Source organism: Ambystoma mexicanum, chromosome 4q (genome assembly GCF_040938575.1).
Source record: "Ambystoma mexicanum isolate Mex_15411 chromosome 4q, UKY_AmexF1_1, whole genome shotgun sequence".
In the NCBI taxonomy this organism is placed as follows: domain Eukaryota; kingdom Metazoa; phylum Chordata; class Amphibia; order Caudata; family Ambystomatidae; genus Ambystoma; species Ambystoma mexicanum.
The window spans coordinates 120379411-120404594 of NC_090928.1; the positions used below are offsets into that span (position 1 = coordinate 120379411).

General features: G+C 49.7%; 1 protein-coding gene across 1 annotated transcript in view; it reads right to left on the reverse strand.

Annotated features, from left to right (window-relative positions):
- The window catches only part of LOC138467530 (zinc finger protein 182-like), a 332475-nt gene that overhangs the window by 215480 nt on the left and 91811 nt on the right, over positions 1-25184 (reverse strand). The window contains exon 6 of the mRNA XM_069607635.1: positions 15839-15952. Within this exon, the coding sequence (XP_069463736.1) occupies positions 15839-15952 (114 nt within the window). The remainder of the gene's footprint in view (positions 1-15838; positions 15953-25184) is intronic.

Here is a 25184-nt window from a genome sequence, read left to right on the forward strand (position 1 = left end):
GTTCCCACTCGTGGCACAAGCGCAGCTCCCTGCTGAGTGAGTCGGCGATGGTGTTTTTTATCCCTGCCAGATGAAACGGCACCAGAAACATCCCTTGGGCGACTGCCCAATGCCACATGTCCTGCGCCTCCTTGGACAGTGCTGGGGACCTGGTTCCGCCCTGTTTTCTGATGTAAAACATGGTGGTGGTGTTGTCGGTGAAGATCCTCACCACCTTGCCCTTGAGGGACGGAAGGAAGGACCTGAGGGCCCAAAACACTGCACGGAGCTCCAGGACGTTGATATGTAAGGATTTCTCCGTCGGGAGCCAAAGGCCCCTTGCGTGCAGATTTTCGGTGTGCGCTCCCCACCCTTCCAGGGAGGCATCCGTGGTCACTGTCTCCTGGTGGGCTGGGGTCTGGAAGTCCATGCCCGCCGTCAGATGCGCGCGGGTGTCCCACCACCGGATCGCTCGTCGGAAACTCTCGTCGAGTGTGATCCTTTCCTCGAAGCTGCGTTGAGCCTCGCTCCCAGAAACAGAGCGTCTTGCGCGGGTACCAGGTGGGATTTGGCGTAGTTCACGGAGAATCCCAGGTCTGTGAGAAGTTGGACGGTCCTTGCCGTGTGAACCACGGCGAGCTCCCTCGTCTTGGCTCGGATGAGCCAGTCGTCCAGGTAGGGGTAGACGTGGATCCCCTCGCGGCGCAGCTGCGCCGCCACCGGTGCAAGGCACTTGGTGAACACCCTGGGTGCCGACCGTGGACCGAAGGGGAGGGCTTTGAACTGGTAATGACGCCCTTGGACCACAAACCTGAGGAATTTTCGGTGCCCCTTTAGGATGGGAATATGGAAGTAGGCATCCTCCAAATCCAACGACGACAGGAAGTCTCCTTCCTCCAGCTGACCCAGGACGTGCTGGAGGGTGACCATCCGGAACTTTTGCGCCTTGATGAACTTGTTCAGACGTCGCAGGTCCAGGATGGGGCGCCATCCCCCCGTCTTCTTCTTCACGAGGAAGTATCTCGAGTACACTCCGGAGCCCCGAAGCCTCTTTGGGACGAGTTCGATGGCGCCCTTCCTGAGCATCGCCTTTACCTCCAGGAGAAGTTGAGGGACGTGAAGTTCTTTCCTGGCCACGGGGGGGACGCGTGGACACCTTCTTTGAAACTCGAGCGCGTGGCCCCGGGCCAAGGCGTCCAGCACCCAACGGTCGGTGGAGATGGACTCCCACACGCTGACGAAGCTCGCCAGCCGGCCTCCCACCGGGGTGCTTCGGTGGGGGCCCGACCCCACGGTCGGTTCAATCCTGCTTGGACGAGGCTTTGCCGCCTTGACCTCCTTGGCGACGACGGCGGAGTCCGCCAGACTTGCCTCGTCCTCTGTAGACCTCCTGAGACGACGAGCGGGCCGCTTGACGGTAGGTGGAGAAACCGCCGCCGGAACCTTTGGAGGCGCCCTTGCCTCCGCTGCTCCGAAAGGGCGTCCGTCGTTGCTGCAGAACTCCCAGGGCCCGGGCCATCTCAGTGTCCGCTTTAATGGCCTGAAGGGAATCGTCCACTGTTTTGCCAAACAGGTTGTTCCCATCGAAGGGCATGTCCAGGACTCTGGTCTGAACGTCTTGACGGAAGTCCGTAGCCTTGAGCCATCCACGCCGCCTAAGGCAAACGCCGTTGCCCAACTGGCGGAACCCAGTGTCGGCGATGTCCGTCGCAACGGTAATGGCGTGGTCCGAAGCCACCTCACCGTCCTGCAGGATCTCCAGGGCCTCTGTCCTCTTGTCGTCCGGCAGGAAGTCCAGCAGGGGAGCCAGTTTGTACCAGAGCTCCCTGTCGTAGCGGGCCACGATAGCCAAGGCGTTGGCCGCTTTAATCGTCGTCGCTGCCGACGAGATGACTCTGCGTCCCATAGCGTCCAATTTCTTTCCCTCACCGTCCGGTGGGGAAGTCGATGTGGAGGCCGCAACCCCCCCCGCTTTCTTCCTGGCCGCCGCAGAGACGACGGAGTCCGGGGTAGGCTGCGCCCGGAGGCACAGGGGGGCCGTGTCCGGGACCCGGTACTTCTTCTCGTACCGGTCTCTTCTAGCTGGCGTCGTGGAAGGGTTTTTGAGGAGGGTGAGGCCCTCATCCCAAATGTCGTCCAATAGAGGCACTGAGAGGACCGTCTTCCTCTTGGCCTCGCGCGGCTGATAAAGGAAACCTTCCTTCTTCTTCTCCTCAGGGCAGAGTTGAAAAAGCTTGGATGCCCTGGAGATCATGGAGTGGAACGATCCAATCTCGTCGGGCGGAGAAGCCCTGGTGGGAGGCGACGACGGTACATCCTCGTCGTATACCTCGTCGTCCGTACCCGTCGCTGCCGTGTCAGTCCCCGTATCATCCCCTCGGGTGGACGGGGAGGAGGGCTGGAAGGGGCGCGACGGCTGAAAAGGAGGCGGAGGGTGGATCCTTCTTTTCTTGGTAGGGGGAACACCAGAAGGTCCCGGTTCTGGGTCCCCCGACGGGAGAGGTTCCGTCGGCAACGGTAGTCTCGTCCTTATCTCAGAGCATAAGGACTGTATAGCCAACAAAATGGCCGCCGAGTTGTCTCGCGGCGCTGGCAGAGGGGAATCCGACGGGCGATCAGGGGCCCCGTCGGTACCCTCGACGATGTCGTCGTCACCTGCGTCGGGATCCATCCCGACGGGTCGGTCTTCTTCCACGCCGAGGCCGTGGCTTAAGACTTCGACCAGCTCCTCCTCCGAGGTTGAGGCCGAATCTACGACGACGCCCTGCCCCCCCTTTTTCTTCCCCACGGGGGATTTCACGGGGGTCCTATCGATGGGCACAAAAGATGACTCCCTCCGAGGTGGCAGGGAGACTCTGAGCCCCGAGGTCGCCACCACTGGTGCAGCCTGCACAGGCTGAGCCAGGGCCGCCGCGACAGTTTCGATAGAGGGCTTGGCCGGATGGATTAAGGCCTTCACCACCTTAGGTGCGCTCACCGCCTTATCCTTGAGGGGGGGGGACACCGCCTCGCTCCCCCTCCGATGGGGCCTTCGAGCTCGACCGGGGCCTCTCCAGGAGCTTCGCCGGGTGCTCGGCCTTCCTCTTACCCGACCCAGAGCGTTGGCTCGTGGTTGATGGTGCCGGGGAGGGTGTGCCCTGCCTGGCGCCCGTAGAGCCCGACCGTTCGGCGCTCCCGGTGCCAGCGGACTCGCGGTGCTTGGCCTTATGTTGGACCCCCGTCGCCGGGGCGTCCTCAAAGGACTTAGAAGACCGCTCAGATTTCTTCTTCTTCTTCTCGCCGGACGGGCTCTTCCCTTCTAGCCAGTTGGCGAGACGTTGATGGCGGTCCTTCATGGTCCGCTCCGACATGTTGCCGCAAAACGCACAGTCCTTCTCCACGTGCGTCTTGTCCTCATGTAGGCAGTAGAGACAATAGGAGTGTTCGTCCTCCTTGAAGACGTTCTGCAGCTGGCATCCAGGGCAGACCCTGAACAGCTTTCCGGGCGTCGAGCTTCCCTTCTCCTGGGCCATGACCGGGCCTGAGAAACTTCTGGAGTCTTCCAAAAGCGTAGCTCGACGAATCTTCACCCTTGAGGGGCGCAGACGAATCCGACACGGGTCCCCGTTGATCGGATAGTGAGTCGGTGGAGCTTGAGGCTCTTTTGACCGAAAAAACGAAGTTTTTGAGAAAAAACGTGAAAAAATAGCACTAACGCTCGAGAGCAATAGCACGAGGATCCCAACACATGAACGTGCGGTAAAAATCTGAAGATGGCTGCCAGAGGCAGTGCTTAGGTAGAGGGCAGTCATTGGCTGTGGTCAGTATGACGCAGAGACCAGTGATTGGTTGTTACTACGAAAGACAGATCAGAAATGAAACTGATACTGGTTTTTTCTTTACCGAGGATTCCCAGCCTGACGACGGGGAATATTCATGAGCATGTGAATCCATGCCAGACCCCATGCTGGAGAAAGGGATATCTATTTCTGCCTCTCCATATTCTGCACTATGTATGGTGGACTGTAACTAAAGGGTCTAGAACTGAAAGGGCCTGTAGTTCACTAACTCTTCTTATAGAAGTGATAGCCACTAGGAAGGCTGTGTTATAGGTAAGATACTTGAGACTTGCCTTATGCATAGGCTCGAAGAGAGACCCCATAAGTCTAGTCAATACCACATTTAGGTCCCATCCGGGAGCCGGGTTAGAGATAGGGGGATGAATCCTTTTAACCCCTTCCATGAAAGCCTTAATAACTGGTATTTTCCACCACAACACCTTCTGTTGTGACGTAGTGTAGGCTGAGAGAGCAGCTAAGTGAACCTTCAAGGAATTAAAAACCAGGCCTGGGTCTAGTAAGTGAGTCAGGTAAAATACAATGTGGGTAGGAGAGCAGTCAATGGTATTGACGCCCTTGGAATTGCACTAGATAACAAAACGTTTCCATTTACTGAAGTAGCAATATCGGGTATTAGGTTTCCTCGCCGCCTCCCTAATTATGTCCATGCATCTTTGAGGAAGTTGGAGGTGCCCGAACCCTATGACCTTAGGAGCCAGGCCGCTAAGTTCAGAGTTTGCAGGCATGGGTGAGGTGTTTCCCCCTTGTCCTGAGATAGCATGTTGTAATGGCAAAGCAGTTTCATTGGAGGAGATAGGGGCATCTCTATCAGATGAGAGAACCAGGGTTGGCGGGCCCACATGGGGGCCACCAATATCATGGTGACTGGTTCCTGGTGAATCTTGTGCACGATCTTGTTGAGTAGGGGAGTCGGGGGGGAAAAGCGTAAAAAATGTCCCTGACCATGCTATCCAGAGACCGTTCCCCGTGGATCGGTTCTGGGGGTACCTGGAGGCGTATTCGTACCAATAAGCGTGCTCTAGAATTGCGAACAAGTCGATCTCTGGGAAGCCCGATTGTGCAAAAACGTTGGAGACAATGTCTTCATGTAGTCGCCATTCGTACTCTACGGGCAGTGGGAAGTCTCTGCTAAGCACGTCTGCCAGAAGATTCAGTTCCCCTGGAACGTGTTGGGACAACAGGAACATCATGTGTTTGACAGCCCATTTCCAAATGTTCTGGGACAGCTTGGATAGCCCTGGAGAGTGTGTGCCCCCTTGGATCAGGATCGTCTTCCCCGGCAGCTGTGTCTGAAAGGCTTTCAGTGCTTTGAATACGGCTAACAGCTCCAAGAGATGTATGTGGTTGGATGCTACTTCTGGGGACCACATGCCATGTGCCATCTGCTGAAGCAGGTGAGCCCCTCCACCCTGTGAGAGATGCGTCCGTCGTAAGAGTGGCTTCTAGTGCGGGCGTGTTGAAGGCCTTTCCCTTCAAGAGGTTCTTCCTCAACCACCACTGCAGAGAGAGAACGAGGGCTGGCGAGACAACCACTAACTAGATCGTCCCATTGTCCACTGACCTGACACCACTGGCTGTTGAGCCACTCTTGCATGGGACACATGCGCAGATGCGCGTGAGGAACTAAGTAAATGCAGGATGCCATCAATCCTAACAGTCGCATGGCTTTGCGTACTGTCACCTCTCCACCGGCTACATACTGAGGGATCTGAAACAGCATGTTTTGCACCCTCTCGTTGGAGGGGAAAACGAGGCAGTCTTATGTCCTAATTAGAGCCCCCAGAAACTGCTTGACTGGGGTCTAGGCTGGATTTCTTCTTGTTGATGGAGAATCCCAGGCTGAATAAGAGGTCTATCGTCTTTTGAGTGTTCGACAGGCATGCTCCGTAGGAATCCCCTGTTATGAGCCAGTCGGCGAGGTAAGTGTAAACAGGGATGGATTCTCTATGCAGGTGCGCTGCTGCCACTGCCAGTACCTTTGTAAACACCCTTGGTGCTGAGGCAATGCAGAAGGGGAGTACTTTGAACTGATGGTGCTTGTTCTCTATCATGAACCTTAGGTATTTTCTGTGCGCCAGCAACATTGAATGCATCTTTCATATTCAATGTTGCCATGTAATTCCCCCGCATCAGCAGTGGAATTACCTCCTGCAACGTGACCATATGAAATTTTTGAGGTTTGACAAATGTGTTAGCTGGGCGCGAATCTAGCACAGGGTGCATGGTGAGATCCATTTAGGGTACAAGGAAGTATACTGAATAAATACCCTTGTTTACCTGTAGAAAAGGGACGACTTCTTTGGTGCCCTTTTCCTGCAGGATCTGAACCTCTTGCAGCAGTATGCGTAGATGTTCCGGCGTCAGGCGGCTTGATTTTGGCAGTCTGAATCGAGGTGGTCGGCAGAACTTGATGCAGTACCCGTGGGCGACGGTCTTGAGCACCCACTGGTCTGTTGTAATCCCCTCCCATGCATGAAGGAATGATGTTAGACTTCCCCCGACCAGCGAGGCATGGGAGGGGACCCGGATTTGAGGGTAATTTCTGACCTGAGGCCGGGGAGCCTCTGAGGATGGAATTCCGGCCCCTACCCTTCCCACGGCATTGTCCTCTAGGCGGATATGTGGTGGTGGCGTTAGATGCCTATCCTGAGGACCAGTTGTTTCCTGAACCATACTGGTTGTGAGGGGAGCAAGATTGCCCATGAAGGGAACGACAAGAGCCGCCCCATCTCTGTTGGGTAGGCCTTTGGGTAATCTGGTTCAAGAACTTGAGAGTCTCATGCTCCTTTTATGCTGTCTCAAGTGCCTCATCCACGGCTTTGCCGAACAAGTTGGTCTCCTCAACCGACTTGTTTATTAAGGATGCCTGGGTTTCAGGCTTAAACCCGGAGTTCCTCAACTAGGCGTGCCGTTTTAGTAGGGTACCCTGGGATAAAGTCCTGCCTGCTGTTTCAGCAGCATCCAAAGTATTTCTAAGAATGTTGTGATTCACCTGCTTGCCTCCAGATACAATCGCAAGCAGGCAAGCCAACACCGGTTCGGGGACCTCTTGAAGGCCCTCTTGCAGCCGGTTCCATTGCACATCCGAATAGCTAGCCAACCGTTTGGTGTTGTTGGCTATGTGGGTGGAGAATGATGCAGCAGTCGTAACCCTCTTCCCCAGTGCGTACAACTTTTTGCATTCTTTATCAGGCGGTGCCTCACCTGTAGACAGGGGGGAATCCCCCCTCTTTCTCGTTGTCGTAACTATCAGGGAATCCGGAGTCGCATGCCACCTAATGTAGAGGGGGTCGGTAGGAGAAGGGCGAAACAACTTCTCTACTCTGGGATTAACAGCCCTGGTCTGAGCTGGTGTTAACAATGAAGGAGCCAGACGTCTCTTAATAGAGTTCAGTAATGGGATGGCCTGACTGGCAGGAGGCTTTTCCTTAAGTATATCTTCAACAAAATCCAAATCCGGCACAGCCTCCTGTGTGATGATTTGGAAATATTCTGCTGCATTCTTTAAGATAGAGTTAAATGCCATCTGATCATCCACAGGTGAGGCCTGACGAGGGGAGACTGTACATAAGGCATCAGGGACCGGGGTAGGGGTAGTGGACACCCAAGGTTGATTATCAATTGGATGGTTGTCTTCCCAATCCTCTATGGGATCAGCAGGATCATCAGTAGGGTCCCCAAAAGGATCATCATCCTGTACATATGGGTCCATGGGAACCTCATCAGCAGTAAGGTCATAAACATTCTCTTCATGAGGAGCATCAAAGGGAAACTTGGAAATAGGCGTATAAGGGAACACCGCACAAAGCCTTTTAGGATCAAACCTTTCTAAGAATTCAACAAACTTCTCCAGTCTGTTCATGCACCCCTCAAACTTCTCTCTGGTCCATGACGATGAACCAGGGGAGGAAAGGGGTCTTCCTGACGATCCTCCTCTATAGAACGTCAAGATTTTTCCTCTAAAGTCTTAGATAAAGACAAATGGCTCTCAGAGCAATCCTTTCGAGGCTCTGGGCGTTGCAACGTGTCTTTGGACGCGTCTTTAGGCCGTTCCTTCTGTTTTGGCGTATATTTCGGCTGTTCTTTGTGTTTCACCGCCGGAACGATCTTCGCGATACTATCGCTGATGCTCAGGGTTACAGGGAGGTGTTTAGGTTGAGCCGGTGGCTGTGCGGCAGATTTTGGCGCACCTGGGGCCTTGGGCGTTGTCAGCGCTTTCTTCGGAGGCGTCTCGACGGCTGCGTGGGTTTTGTTGCTAACGCCCGTACTCTTGGACTGCCCGGACGCATGCCGCTGTCGCGGTTGCGGGGAGAGCTGCCAATCATAAAGATCAGCGGGCACCGCCGAACTATCCGACATGCCCGTTGGCGCTTTGGAGCGCTTTGACTGGACCACCGAAGCAGAACCGTGGGTTGTGTGCTTTGTATGGGAATCGGGTGCGTCCCTGTCGCCGGGATGTACAGTCCCCATAGCAGGACTCTTGTTGTGCCTATCGGGGCCGGGGATGAACGCTGCGGAGCGAGGAGGCTCCACCGTATGTTCAATGGCCTCCAAAATGGAGCCTTGGTCATCTTTAACCTCTTCGTCACACTCGGCGGCAGGGGAATTAGTCTCGGCCTGCGACATACCGGAGGCCGCCCACCGCTTCAAACAGCGCTCCTTAACAGTTTTGGGACGTAGGAGCTTACAGGCCGCCTCGTTGTGATCGAGGGGAAGACACCTATTGCACCGAAGGTGCTTGTCTTTACACAGAAATGTTGCCTTACAGGAAGGACAAAATCGAAATGGAGTCCTCTCCATAGCGCAGGATTGTGATAGCAACTACAAACCCAAGGGAACAAAGAGGGGGGGGGGGCATTCTTGAAAAGAATATGACCACCCAGACCACACTCTCCCTACTGTACTGGCCTGCCAGAAGGCCCGGCCACGTAGTCGGCAGTGCCGACCGGATCAACAGCCGTCAGAGTGCCATAGTCAGCAGTCTTCAGCGGTGGCACAGGAATCAACCGTTGAGTGGAGTGACAATAAGAACAAACAATCGAAGGTCGAGGAATATAACATAACGCAATGTTTTATAAAGAGCTCTGCATTAAGGCAACCAGATAGCTGGGCAGAAAAAAACTATCTGAGGGACCTCGACGCGTGAGGGATTTTGGGTACACTACACGTCACGTTAGGGATAGTGTTAAAGGCACGCCCATGTCAACGTCCCCTTTCGATCCTCGCAAGACAAGATGCAATACTACCACTGAATGTCGGACTATATGCACAGCATGTGATTCTAAGCAGATTAACATGCATCAGAAAAATGTATATATATATATATATATATATATATATATATATATATATATATATATATATATATATATATATATATATAATATATACACACCAGAATCACTCGAATTACTTTAGACGTTTACACAAGAACACTTTGGAGTACACTTCAAAGGACACTTTCACTTTTGTGTTTGTTCGCGGTTACATTTGTAGCAGCGTTAGAAAGGGAAATGAAAATGTTATTGTATTATCGGTTATTATGCGCACCTGCAGTTTCTAATAGTTCATACAGTAATACATTTACTCTGCAAACACAGAGTAAAAGTCACTTTAAGGAAAAAAATGGTTAGTTTAACATTAGCCTGGTTCTAGAGAAGGTTTCTTTGCACAGCAAGTCTTTTAAGTCCAAAAACGTAACCCTAGCTAAAGGGCGTTCACAGAGGGCTCAAAGTCTTGACAAGCAGCAGAATACGAAGAGTTCCAGAGGGTTTAGTCCAGTCTCTAGTGTTATAGAAGCAAAAAGTTAACAACTAACAAGGGAGACCTGTAAAAGGAGCAGATGAAGGGACATACAGAGCGGCTTCAGACAGAGGTAAGAGGGGGTGACCCTGGGTACCTCTAGGTGCACATCAACGCTTTGGAGCGGCTTCTTGGAATCAGGTAAGCAACACCTTTTTCCCCACAGTACCTTAGGTTAGAAGAACATTTTTGTGCTGGCTGCGACACGATGTTGCAGCTCTGGACCCGACCTCCCGATTCCTTGGTCTGATGACTGAAGGCAGGACAATGGACGGGATCTCTCAGCAGCAGTCTCGAGGGAAGACATGTGGCATGACTTTCAGCAACTTCTTGGTTCACTCTGTGTTTATGGCGCCTTTTCTGCAGCGCCAACAAAGGACATGGATCTCCTGGTCAATCTTCTTTGCATCCTTACACCCACACTCTGATGACGGGGATGGGCGAGTTGGATCGGATATCTGCAGTGTCCTTACGGGTTCAGCAAAGATTTGGACGGGTTCAGCAAAGATTTGGACGGATTCAGCCTTTCCACGATGATGCACTCGAAATGGGCAGAAGGTCTCCTGGTATTGGGGTTCTGCAGCTCTGGAAACTCCTAGGACCTCGGGAGATGGCTCAATTCAAAGTTCGTCTTGGGACTGGTTGTTCCCACCAGCCAAAGAGAAGCAGTCTTCTTCGGAGCTCCTCTGTCGCATAGAAAATGGGGTAAGGATAGCAGTGGTCACTTCACGATGTTGCAAAGGGTCGACAGGTGTTAGGCAAGATTGTGTGCAGTACCCTTTGGGTGCACTACAGCAACCTTGATGTCCTGGCAATAGGAAGCAACCTTTGGTATACAACTACGCAGGTTGGTAGTGTGGATGAGCAGCCAGGCCTATCTCAAGAGGGGTCAATGTGAGCAGTATGGTTGTAACACAGAGTTTCACAGTGACACTTATTCAAATAAACACTTACACTCAAGGTTTCTTGATTAAACAATTATTAATTTACTAATTTTATATTAACAGTCAGTTATATAAGCCTTCTTCAGAAGGGAGCAAAACATGTATCAATTATAATATACTTCAAAACACATTCTTAGTTTCTCTAAATCAGATGATACCCATTGAGGATGGCACACTGACACGTCCTACACCCTCAGGTGACTTAAATAGCTAGGACACTGTGGACATTGATTTATCACTGGCACATTTAGTGCAATACTGAGTTTGGTGCAAAGGTTAGATATGGGAATAAAACAAATGTGAACAAATAATTCATAAACAGGTAAGTACTTTTTAAAACCTTGCAATGTCAAGTAAATTAACCCTTTCCTGGGAGAAAGGTAAAACACAAAGTCAAAGGTAGAAGAGTCTCAGGGAGCCAGGACAGCCAATGTTAGTTGAGCAAAGTCTCGGGGAGCTGAAGATCTTCTTTGCAGGTGAGTAAAAGTCTTGCACAATGTTTTTAGAAAAGTTTGTAGAAATAAGATTCACTTGAAGGGCCATAAACTGGCAGGCTTGTGAGGGGCAAAGCTGTAAGCAACTCTGCAAGGGCAACCAAGACAAGTCTCAACTGAGCGCAAGTAAGGCTACACAACAAGAGGTATGTTCTCTTAGACTTTACAGTACCTTTAGTTAGAAGAAAAGGTCCCAGCTGGCTTCTGTTTCTGTACATCTCTGCAGATCCTGGTGTTCCTGGGCCTCAGTCGTGGGGACAAGAGGGAGGACGTCTGGGGACTCCTGCACTGCAATGGAAAGGTCAGCGGCAGCAATGGCCAAACTAATTTCAGTGGTACTTCACCGTTTCAGCTCCTCGCGTCTGACAGCAAATAGCAACACTGTGGTTCTTGGATACAACTTCAGACTTTCCTCGCATCTGGTGTCCAGCAATCTGTTGAGGTGGCTCAAGCTTGGTCAGTCCTGCTTCAAGGATGTCCGGAGGATCTTCCTAGCGCTCGGGTCGGACTCGATTTGGTGTTCCTCTCCCTGGCACTTCGGTTCAGCAGCAGTGGAAGTACAGCCAGCTCCGAGAGGACGTCCAAACGAGTTCACTTTGGAGTTGATTGGCCCCATCAACTCAAGGGTAGAAGTCGTCCTTGCAGGGTTTCTCTAGTCGAAATTAATTCAGAGCTTCAGCACAGCAGCAGGGCTTCACCGGGCAAACCAACGGTCCAAGAGTTGCAGCAGGCGTCTCTTCCAAGTTCTTCTTCGGATTCCTTCGTCCAGTTGTCGACTCTGCCTTCGAAGCCAAAAACCTCACTTTTTATGCAGGTTTCTCCCATTAATTCCAGCCTAGCTGTCAATCACACAGCAGGTTGGCTGGCCTTGCTGAACAGCCAGCCGGCCAATCACCTTTGGGTGCATTCCTGTAACCAAGGGGATTAAGCACAGGGAGTTTCGGGCACCTCCCTCACTTCCTGCCCCTGCCAGTCATACTGGAGCCAGAGGCAGGCTTCACTCGTGAATCCCGTCAAAGACAAAACGAACAAAGGGACCAAAGCTGGTTTGGTGCGCACAGTAAATCTCAAGAAGGAACATTCCACAGAAATGGCAAAAAAAGCAGACTGGGGCCATTTTGACAAAATGGGCACCCATGGGTGCCTTACTGCAGCTGCGAACGCAGCCCACGGTAAAAATACATAATGGTAGTAAAAAGTAAACCACTGCCACCAGCCATTAATTGTAGAAAGGGTAACACAAAAATGTTACACGTGAAACTAGACAAAAGGGATACTAAGTAACCCCTCCAGCACTCTATGGTAAGATAGTGTGTGCTGGGTCTAGAAAGTTACCAAATGTAAGTAAAGTCAATTCCACTTCACTGTTCTTGGAAACAGTGGTTTTACCAAGAGATGGTATTTACCTTTCAGGCAGACAGAGGCCTTTGTCTTTTTTTAGCCCAATTAAGAAATCAGAATTGGCAGGTAAATCACCTGTTAAAAAATAAAAATCATCATATGAAAATTCAAATATTTAATTTGAGCTTTCTATTAAAATTTTCCATTTTATACCATCCACCTACTAAGGTAAAGCAATAGGGAGGAAGGATAGCTCAGGGGCAACGCATTTTTCTTGTAAGCAAGACAACGTACCGCAACACAAGTTCGAATCCCGATCCCACGTTAGAAACTACTCGGTGGTATTAAGCACGTTATAAAAGAATAATTATAATGAGCAGTCTAACCTCAAATCTTTCCGCACTAAATACTGCCAAACTCAAATTCCGTTAACGCCTGTGGTAACTAGAACAACCTTCATGATTCTGAGTCATGCAGACTGTTAAGACGGATTTCTGAACTCTGTCCTGGTGGCGCAGAAGTTCAGAAGGCCAACCTAATTACTTGGAACAGGGTAACCTCTGGACGAGCCAGACCAATCAAGGTAGCGATCGCGGCGGTCAAGACTAGGTCTCAAGAGGGGTGAGGGTGACTGAAAGCCCGCAATGAGCACACAAAGCAAGAGCGCTTACAAACTACTCCAAACAGTTGTTATATCAAAAATAGATACACATTTATTTTAAGGCCTTTAAAATAATGACCGTAGCGAGAAAATCACAATATCACAATATTAAACCAACACATACCATATCAACACAATATATATACAAATACACAGTCGCAAGCGTTTAAAGCACGAAATATGTAGTCCACCTGAAAGGAAAGGAAAACAGGCAGTGCGATAACGCTTTAGACTCAGTTCGCCTTCAGAGGCACCTAACTAGATGGAAGTCCGAGCCCTGCGAAGAGTGGAGCCTTGTGCTCAAAGTACCTGCCACGCCGGTGCCAACGGGCAAAAGGGGAAGCTCTTCGGAGGAAGTCAGGCAGTTCGGGTTAGTGCACAGCAGAAGGAGAACAGGTTCCGCAACTCAAGCGCAGCCTCCACAGCGGGCAGAAGCAGAGCGCGAGTAGGGCCAAAAGGGTGCTGTTTTTACACAGCAGGGAAAAGCAATGGGATACTGCAGGAGGGCGACCAGAACCTAGCTAAACTACTCACCGGTCCCCGAAGCAAGCAGACCCAGGCTTCTCCACGTTAGTTTCAGCAGCTGGCAGGTTCAGAAGAGCAGGGAACGCCTCGTAGTCGTGTAGAGCAAAAAGACGTCCCAATCGACGAAACCAGCACAGTTTGTTGCTGCAGCAGGACAACGGAGCGGCCGTGTGTATTCGAGCCAAATGTACACTCCTCCCTTCAGACTTGGGAACGCCAAGTGTACGAAGCGTGGGAGAGTGACAAGGACTCGAAATACAACACAACCTGGCGGCAGTTACAGAGCAGGACTCCCTTGTAAGCTGGTCAGTCAACTGGATGGCCCAGAGACACTTCCGAAGGCTTACTTGGCAGGAGATGATGAAGTCGCCGGGAATAGCTGTTCCTGCTATTCCAAAGGTCGAGGCACCAGTACAGGCCTTCTGGTTCGATCAAAGGAGGAAAGGGCACCCAGGATGTGTATTGGGACCAGACATCCCAGCCCACACCCTGGAGGCACACAAACGACATGTAGAAGCCCGCGAAAGCAACCACGTTTCGCGGGAAAGTACATGCCCAAATAAGGAAGGCCCCGGGTCGCTCGACCTGGGGAAGGTGAAGGGAGCAAGACGGTCAGTGGACAGGACAAAGGAGCCTCGTGGTCTGGCCATTTTGGGAGCCAGGCCACCATTTTGGGTTCAGTGCGAAAAACGTGCTCAGAACGCCAAAAGGAGCTCAAAATAAACAAAACGATCGCTGCCACCATTCCAGTCCCTGAATGACTTGCACCGATCAAAATACCATCCTAAAAGAGTATCTAGGGCCTGTAGAAGGCTAGAGACCCAAGAGAGCTGTAACTTAGCTTACAGTGCCCTCTTGTGTCATGTTGCACTAAAGCCGCAACATAATAAAAGAAACTACGGGAAACAGCGTTCCCCGGTACTGACTGTCTTAAGGGCATGTCAGTTTCCCCATAAGAAAAGGAGCGAAAGCCCAGAGGAGTGCGGCAGAAGGCTGCACTTCTCTGGCAAAGTCAAGAACAAGGTGAAAAACAACAGCAAAAAGTTTCGGGGTTGCCACATGGAAGGAAAATTACCTACAATTACGAAATCTTTCCTAACACAGACCATCAGTTATTTCCCATTTGGAGTCCCGTAAGACTCCCTGAGAAAATGCCATATTACTGCATGTAGCAGTCCCACATGTGATTATATTACATCCAGAAATGATATTGGGTGGAGGAAATTTCCTCCACACAAAAGCAGGTGTAATTGAAGAGTTCCAGGTATTAAATTCAGTATTTGTCAGTGTGGTAAAACAAACACACGCTCATTTTCCTTGTGGAGTAGAGGAAAATCCATGCATTAACATTTTAAGCAATGATTTCCTTCTACTTCACTTTTTCATTCATTTGTATGGCAAAGAGGGGGCAGAGAAAGGGATATCTATTTATGTCTCCCCATACTCTGCGCCACACAAATTCGACATGATATAACCCAGCATGACATGTGAATGATGTCGTAAATTCTGTGGATTCCAGTGGTGCTTTACACCAGCAAAAAGCAGGCGGATTCCACATGAATCCAATCCAAACGCTTCCCGCCATGTGGTAATGGTGGTCAGTATTTACTCTATTCACACTTCGAAGTGAAAAAATAAAGGTGCACATGAGATTACACCTACGTTTTCCACTTCGCAATGTAGATCACCAAAATTGCATGGAAGGGACCTGTTTGCACCTAAGCGCAAACATAGGCGGTCTCCTATGTGCAATTTAGAGGGAATTAGAAAATGAGCCGCCCAGCTTTGCCAAACTCTCCTGCACTCTGCAAAAGTGCAGGAGTATTGATAAATGCAGAAGCTGGAATTAAACCCGGAAATCTCAGAAGGTAGTCGGACAGAGAAGTTGCACACCTGCTGGCGGAAATCCCAGAATAACCTAATCCCTATCAATTTGTGGCATATCACTTGCTCTCCAACAGTGGGTTACTAAGTGCAGAAGGACATTTTCTAATATGCTACCATGACTGAAACAAAAGAAATAAACATATGTATCTAAATAATTCAACATGTATATATAAGTATGCTCCATTGTTGTTTTGAAAATTGACTCTTCCACATTGTTAATACCTGGCAAGTGGATGGAGAGGTTTACTTTGGGCAGTAACACTTTTTTTATAAATTCCATACAACACTGCTCTAAACCTTTAGTTGTCCAAAGAACCTGGAATTCTGAATCATTCAAACGCATACACTGTACCTTTTGTTGCTCACCTGGGTTTACACCGCCACTCCTTTTTGTTCCTTCTGTAATTTGTGAGTTGGACACACACAGGCCTTTGTCTTTTTTTAGCCCAATTAAGAAATCAGAATTTGCAGGTAAGTCACCTGTTAAAAAATAAAAACCATCATATGGATAATCAAACATTTCATTTTAGTACTCTATTTACATTTTCCATTGTATACCATCCACCTACTGAGGTAAAGCAATGAGTAGTGTAACCTCTAATTCTTTTCCCACAAAATACTGCCAAACTCAAATGCTGTTAACACCTGTGGTAACTGGAACAACCTGCATGATTGAGTAATGTAGACCCATCCGCTATTCCCCATTTTGGAGTCCTGTAATAATACTCCATGAGGAAATGCCTTATTACTGCATGCAGGATTCCTGCATAATGCATCCAGTGATGCTATTGGATGGAGAAAATTTCCTCCAGACAAAAACAGGTGGAATTGGAGAGTTTCAGGTATGAAATTCAGAATTTGGCAGTGCGGTAAAACAGACACATGGTAATTGTCCTCATGGAGTAGAGGAAAAGCCATGCTTAAAACACATGCATAAACATTGTATGCACTGGTTTTCTTCTGCTTCACTTTTTCATACATTTGTATGGCAAAGAGGGGGCAGGGAAAGGGATATCTATTTCTGCCTCTCCATATTCTGCACTATGTATGGTGGACTGTAACTAAAGGGTCTAGAACTGAAAGGGCCTGTAGTTCACTAACTCTTCTTATAGAAGTGATAGCCACTAGGAAGGCTGTGTTATAGGTAAGATACTTGAGACTTGCCTTATGCATAGGCTCGAAGCAAGACCCCATAAGTCTAGTCAATACCACATTTAGGTCCCATCCGGGAGCCGGGTTAGAGATAGGGGGATGAATCCTTTTAACCCCTTCCATGAAAGCCTTAATAACTGGTATTTTCCACCACAACACCTTCTGTTGTGACGTAGTGTAGGCTGAGAGAGCAGCTAAGTGAACCTTCAAGGAATTAAAAACCAGGCCTGGGTCTAGTAAGTGAGTCAGGTAAAATACAATGTGGGTAGGAGAGCAGTCAATGGTATTGACGCCCTTGGAATTGCACTAGATAACAAAACGCTTCCGTTTACTGAAGTAGCAATATCGGGTATTAGGTTTCCTCGCCGCCTCCCTAATTATGTCCATGCATCTTTGAGGAAGTTGGAGGTGCCCAAACCCTATGACCTTAGGAGCCAGGCCGCTAAGTTCAGAGTTTGCAGGCATGGGTGAGGTGTTTCCCCCTTGTCCTGAGATAGCATGTTGTAATGGCAAAGCAGTTTCATTGGAGGAGATAGGGGCATCTCTATCAGATGAGAGAACCAGGGTTGACGGGCCCACATGGGGGCCACCAATATCATGGTGACTGGTTCCTGGTGAATCTTGTGCACGATCTTGTTGAGTAGGGGAGTCGGGGGGGGAAAGCGTAAAAAATGTCCCTGACCATGCTATCCAGAGACCGTTCCCCGTGGATCGGTTCTGGGGGTACCTGGAGGCGTATTCGTACCAATAAGCATGCTCTAGAATTGCGAACAAGTCGATCTCTGGGAAGCCCGATTGTGCAAAAACGTTGGAGACAATGTCTTCATGTAGTCGCCATTCGTACTCTACGGGCAGTGGGAAGTCTCTGCTAAGCACGTCTGCCAGAAGATTCAGTTCCCCTGGAACGTGTTGGGACAACAGGAACATCATGTGTTTGACAGCCCATTTCCAAATGTTCTGGGACAGCTTGGATAGCCCTGGAGAGTGTGTGCCCCCTTGGATCAGGATCGTCTTCCCCGGCAGCTGTGTCTGAAAGGCTTTCAGTGCTTTGAATACGGCTAACAGCTCCAAGAGATGTATGTGGTTGGATGCTACTTCTGGGGACCACATGCCATGTGCCATCTGCTGAAGCAGGTGAGCCCCCCCACCCTGTGAGAGATGCGTCCGTCGTAAGAGTGGCTTCTAGTGCGGGCGTGTTGAAGGCCTTTCCCTTCAAGAGGTTCTTCCTCAACCACCACTGCAGAGAGAGAACGAGGGCTGGCGAGACAACCACTAACTAGATCGTCCCATTGTCCACTGACCTGACACCACTGGCTGGTGAGCCACTCTTGCATGGGACACATGCGCAGATGCGCGTGAGGAACTAAGTAAATGCAGGATGCCATCATTCCTAACAGTCGCATGGCTTTGCGTACTGTCACCTCTCCACCGGCTACATACTGAGGGATCTGAAACAGCATGTTTTGCACCCTCTCGTTGGAGGGGAAAACGAGGCCGTCTTCTGTCCTAATTAGAGCCCCCAGAAACTGCTTGACTGGGGTCTAGGCTGGATTTCTTCTTGTTGATGGAGAATCCCAGGCTGAATAAGAGGTCTATCGTCTTTTGAGTGTTCGACAGACATGCTCCGTAGGAATCCCCTGTTATGAGCCAGTCGGCGAGGTAAGGGTAAACAGGGATGGATTCTCTATGCAGGTGCGCTGCTGCCACTGCCAGTACCTTTGTAAACACCCTTGGTGCTGAGGCAATGCAGAAGGGGAGTACTTTGAACTGATGGTGCTTGTTCTCTATCATGAACCTTAGGTATTTTCTGTGCGCCAGCAACATTGAATGCATCTTTCATATTCAATGTTGCCATGTAATTCCCCTGCATCAGCAGTGGAATTACCTCCTGCAACGTGACCATATGAAATTTTTGAGGTTTGACAAATGTGTTAGCTGGGCGCGAATCTAGCACAGGGTGCATGGTGAGATCCATTTAGGGTACAAGGAAGTATACTGAATAAATACCCTTGTTTACCTGTAGAAAAGGGACGACTTCTTTGGTGCCCTTTTCCTGCAGGATCTGAACCTCTTGCAGCAGGATGCGTAGATGTTCCGGCGTCAGGCGGCTTGATTTTGGCAGTCTGAATCGAGGTGGTCGGCAGAACTTGATGCAGTACCCGTGGGCGACGGTCTTGAGCACCCACTGGTCTGTTGTAATCCCCTCCCATGCATGAAGGAATGATGTTAGACTTCCCCCGACCAGCGAGGCATGGGAGGGGACCCGGATTTGAGGGTAATTTCTGACCTGAGGCCGGGGAACCTCTGAGGATGGGATTCCGGCCCCTACCCTTCCCACGGCATTGTCCTCTAGGTGGATATGTGGTGGTGGCGTTAGATGCCTATCCTGAGGACCAGTTGTTTCCTGAACCATACTGGTTGTGAGGGGAGCAAGATTGCCCATGAAGGGAACGACAAGAGCCGCCCCATCTCTGTTGGGTAGGCCTTTGGGTAATCTGGTTCAAGAACTTGAGAGTCTCATGATCCTTTTATGCTGTCTCAAGTGCCTCATCCACGGCTTTGCCGAACAAGTTGGTCTCCTCAACCGACTTGTTTATTAAGGATGCCTGGGTTTCAGGCTTAAACCCGGAGTTCCTCAACTAGGCGTGCCGTTTTAGTAGGGTACCCTGGGATAAAGTCCTGCCCGCTGTTTCAGCAGCATCCAAAGTATTTCTAAGAATGTTGTGGTTCACCTGCTTGCCTCCAGATACAATCGCAAGCAGGCAAGCCAACACCGGTTCGGGGACCTCTTGAAGGCCCTCTTGGAGCCGGTTCCATTGCACATCCGAATAGCTAGCCAACCGTTTGGTGTTGTTGGCTATGTGGGTGGAGAATGATGCAGCAGTCGTAACCCTCTTCCCCAGTGCGTACAACTTTTTGCATTCTTTATCAGGCGGTGCCTCACCTGTAGACAGGGGGGCATCCCCCCTCTTTCTCGTTGTCGTAACTATCAGGGAATCCGGAGTCGCATGCCACCTAATGTAGAGGGGGTCGGTAGGAGAAGGGCGAAACAACTTCTCTACTCTGGGATTAACAGCCCTGGTCTGAGCTGGTGTTAACAATGAAGGAGCCAGACGTCTCTTAATAGAGTTCAGTAATGGGATGGCCTGACTGGCAGGAGGCTTTTCCTTAAGTATATCTTCAACAAAATCCAAATCCGACACAGCCTCCTGTGTGATGATTTGGAAATATTCTGCTGCATTCTTTAAGATAGAGTTAAATGCCATCTGATCATCCACAGGTGAGGCCTGACGAGGGGAGTCTGTACATAAGGCATCAGGGACCGGGGTAGGGGTAGTGGACACCCAAGGTTGATTATCAATTGGATGGTTGTCTTCCCAATCCTCTATGGGATCAGCAGGATCATCAGTAGGGTCCCCAAAAGGATCATCATCCTGTACACATGGGTCCATGGGAACCTCATCAGCAGTAAGGTCATAAACATTCTCTTCATGAGGAGCATCAAAGGGAAACTTGGAAATAGGCGTATAAGGGAACACCGCACAAAGCCTTTTAGGATCAAACCTTTCTAAGAATTCAACAAACTTCTCCAGTCTGTTCATGCACCCCTCAAACTTCTCTCTGGTCCATGACGATGAACCAGGGGAGGAAAGGGGTCTTCCTGACGATCCTCCTCTATAGAACGTCAAGAATTTTCCTCTAAAGTCTTAGATAAAGACAAATGGCTCTCAGAGCAATCCTTTCGAGGCTCTGGGCGTTGCAACGTGTCTTTGGACGCGTCTTTAGGCCGTTCCTTCTGTTTTGGCGTATATTTCGGCTGTTCTTTGTGTTTCACCGCCGGAACGATCTTCGCGATACTATCGCTGATGCTCGGGGTTACAGGGAGGTGTTTAGGTTGAGCCGGTGGCTGTGCGGCAGATTTTGGCGCACCTGGGGCCTTGGGCGTTGTCAGCGCTTTCTTCGGAGGCGTCTCGACGGCTGCGTGGGTTTTGTTGCTAACGCCCGTACTCTTGGACTGCCCGGACGCATGCCGCTGTCGCGGTTGCGGGGAGAGCTGCCAATCATAAAGATCAGCGGGCACCGCCGAACTATCCGACATGCCCGTTGGCGCTTTGGAGCGCTTTGACTGGACCACCGAAGCAGAACCGTGGGTTGTGTGCTTTGTATGGGAATCGGGTGCGTCCCTGTCGCCGGGATGTACAGTCCCCATAGCAGGACTCTTGTTGTGCCTATCGGGGCCGGGGATGAACGCTGCGGAGCGAGGAGGCTCCACCGTATGGTCAATGGCCTCCAAAATGGAGCCTTGGTCATCTTTAACCTCTTCGTCACACTCGGTGGCAGGGGAATTAGTCTCGGCCTGCAACATACCGGAGGCCGCCCACCGCTTCAAACAGCGCTCCTTAACAGTTTTGGGACGTAGGAGCTTACAGGCCGCCTCGTTGTGATCGAGGGGAAGACACCTATTGCACCGACGGTGCTTGTCTTTCCACAGAAATGTTGCCTTACAGGAAGGACAAAATCGAAATGGAGTCCTCTCCATAGCGCAGGATTGTGATAGCAACTACAAACCCAAGGGAACAAAGAGGGGGGGGGGGGGCATTCTTGAAAGGAATATGACCACCCAGACCCCACTCTCCCTACTGTACTGGCCTGCCAGAAGGCCCGGCCACGTAGTCGGCAGTGCCGACCGGATCAACAGCCGTCAGAGTGCCATAGTCAGCAGTCTTCAGCGGTGGCACAGGAATCAACCGTTGAGTGGAGTGACAATAAGAACAAACAATCGAAGGTCGAGGAATATAACATAACGCAATGTTTTATAAAGAGCTCTGCATTAAGGCAACCAGATAGCTGGGCAGAAAAAAACTATCTGAGGGACCTCGACGCGTGAGGGATTTTGGGTACACTACACGTCACGTTAGGGATATTGTTAAAGGCACGCCCATGTCAACGTCCCCTTTCGATCCTCGCAAGACAAGATGCAATACTACCACTGAATGTCGGATTATATGCACAGCATGTGATTCTAAGCAGATTAACATGCATCAGAAAAATGTATATATATATATATATATATATATATATATATATATATATATATATATATATATATATATATATATTATATATACACACCAGAATCACTCGAATTACTTTAGACGTTTACACAAGAACACTTTGGAGTACACTTCAAAGGACACTTTCACTTTTGTGTTTGTTCGCGGTTACATTTGTAGCAGCGTTAGAAAGGGAAATGAAAATGTTATTGTATTATCGGTTATTACGCGCACCTGCAGTTTCTAATAGTTCATACAGTAATACATTTACTCTGCAAACACAGAGTAAAAGTCACTTTAAGGAAAAAAATGGTTAGTTTAACATTAGCCTGGTTCTAGAGAAGGTTTCTTTGCACAGCAAGTCTTTTAAGTCCAAAAACGTAACCCTAGCTAAAGGGCGTTCAGAGAGGGCTCAAAGTCTTGACAAGCAGCAGAATACGAAGAGTTCCAGAGGGTTTAGTCCAGTCTCTAGTGTTATAGAAGCAAAAAGTTAACAACTAACAAGGGAGACCTGTAAAAGGAGCAGATGAAGGGACATACAGAGCAGCTTCAGACAGAGGTAAGAGGGGGTGACCCTGGGTACCTCTAGGTGCACATCAACGCTTTGGAGCGACTTCTTGGAATCAGGTAAGCAACACCTTTTTCCCCACAGTACCTTAGGTTAGAAGAACATTTTTGTGCTGGCTGCGACACGATGTTGCAGCTCTGGACCCGACCTCCCGATTCCTTGGTCTGATGACTGAAGGCAGGACAATGGACGGGATCTCTCAGCAGCAGTCTCGAGGGAAGACATGTGGCATGACTTTCAGCAACTTCTTGGTTCACTCTGTGTTTATGGCGCCTTTTCTGCAGCGCCAACAAAGGACATGGATCACCTGGTCAATCTTCTTTGCATCCTTACACCCACACTCTGATGACGGGGATGGGCGAGTTGGATCGGATATCTGGAGTGTCCTTACGGGTTCAGCAAAGATTTGGACGGGTTCAGCAAAGATTTGGACGGATTCAGCCGTTCCACGATGATGCACTCGAAATGGGCAGAAGGTCTCCTGGTATTGGGGTTCTGCAGCTCTGGAAACTCCTAGGACCTCGGGAGATGGCTCAATTCAAAGTTCGTCTTGGGACTGGTTGTTCCCACCAGCCAAAGAGAAGCAGTCTTCTTCGGAGCTCCTCTGTCGCATAGAAAATGGGGTAAGGATAGCAGTGGTCACTTCACGATGTTGCAAAGGGTCGGCAGGTGTTAGGCAAGATTGTGTGCAGTACCCTTTGGGTGCACTACAGCAACCTTGATGTCCTGGCAATAGGAAGCAACCTTTGGTATACAACTACGCAGGTTGGTAGTGTGGATGAGCAGCCAGGCCTATCTCAAGAGGGGTCAATGTGAGCAGTATGTGGTGAGGAGGTTGTGAATCTCCACCGAAAGAGCCTCCCTCCCCACTTGCATTAGGTGAGGGAGATCAGGAGGCATGGAAGAAATTGTATTACTCAAAAAGATCAAGGGCAAAAAGACAGAATCCGAAAAGACCGAATATGGGATGCCCAATTTGACTGCATATATATATATATATATATATATATATATATATATATATATATATATATATATATATATATATATATATATATATATATATATATATATATATATATATATATATATATATATATATGGGGGTAAAGATAATACAAAATGTGGAGGGGTACAAGGGAGGGCTGCGTGGGGTCTCCCCCTGCATATACATGTGGTCAAATGGGGAGAAAAAAATCTGGCCTTTTTGGATTCAGTTTTTTATTTCAGGTGAATGGTGAATGGTGACCTCAGAGCTTACACTGGTACCATGCTGCGGGCCCTCTGGAGCAACATCCCTGGTATTTGCTGCTTTTTAGCCTCGGTGCACTAGTGGCAAACTTAGCTTTAAATTTGGCCGGAGGCCTGCTGCAGGTCGATTGTCAAAGCCAGTAATAGCCCCAAGGGAGGTGGGGAGGGACCCCAGAGAGGCTGGTACTGGAGGCTAGCCGCAATAGGTTCATGCGGAAGGTGTCTCCATCCTTCAATGCTGTGGAGAAAATGGGAGTATTCACCTGAATCCTTTTCTTCAACTTGTTTTGTGCAAAACTATACAACTTCGTGAAAAGGGCTTCCTAGCGCACAAATCACTTCCTCAAAGCGCCCTGACTAAAAGAGCGTCACAAAATGTGCACAGATCCCATGTGTGCTCTGGGCCTACGCACTAGAGACACGGGATGTCGAGATCCAATTCAGAAATGCTGCAGTCGCATGACATGCTGTTAGGGAGAATTCTCTTTTTAGGCTGAATTTCCTAACCTAGTGAGTCCCCCAGCAGCTTTGCTGGATTTTTGGGGTTTATTTTTTTCTCCTGCCAAGAGTGAGACTCTTTTACCCTCACTCTTGGACATGATTTGAGTGTGTTTCTTTGAATCTAGATGTGTTTAATGGGCTATGGGGTCTTTTACTCCATAGGGCTTCATGTGTTTTTGTGATGTGTGTTACACAGCACCCTCAGTGCAGTGACACAGGGGTGTCATAGTGACCCCCCAGTATAGACTCCATACCCTGGGACTGACTACTGTCTCCCAGGGCATGTAAAGTCACCATTGACTTTACTAGTCTTAAATTATGAACAGAACCAGTACAAACCATCATATTGTGGATGTACTGGCTGGGGCAATTCGATTGCCCCAGGGTCTGTTAGTCGAGGGGGCACGTCTCCGTCCCCCCTGATCGAGTTTTGGCTGGTGGCAGTGGATACTACTTTTTATATTCAACCGCGAATATTTTCCTATGGGATTCCCCATTGGTTTAGGCTAGTATCTTTATTTAATTATTTACGGTAGCCTCGAACATACTGCCGGTTTATTTACTTAATATTAATTCTCCGGTTGGTATTTTTTGCCAAAACTTGATTCTAAAATGGCGTTTGTGTTCTCTTCTGTAACTCCAACCCAAGTCGAGCCCTTTGTTCCACTTTTTGGCGGGCTTCTCCACAGAAGCCCCCCAAAGTGGTGCCACTCTGTCTGGGGTACTTAGGAGGGGTGGAGGGGAATTTAGGCACCCTGGACTGAGTTGCCTAGGCAACTCAAGTCGCACTCCATCCTGATTGTCCCAAGTGGTGAGCCGGCCAGCTCACCACTTAGCATGTTTGAGTGACAGCTAGGCTGAGTGAATGGGGGTTTGCTGCATAAAAGCAGGGCTTTGGGGACTGGAACTTCAGAAGTCGCCACAGGACCTAAGAATCCGACGAGGGAGAAGCTGAGCCGACCTGCCACGACACCACCGCCGGTGGAGCCTTGCTGGACTGCCTCACCACTTTTCCCAACGACAGAGGAGATCTCCCGCCGGAGAGTCTTCTTCCTTTGACTGGTGGGGATAACCAGTTTCACCGTCTTTTCGCTTTCCTGACGTACCTCGTGGCCGCCTTGCCCGTGCCAAGCACCCCGGCAACCGGGATACCACGTTTTACCACGACCGCGAAACAAAGGTACTA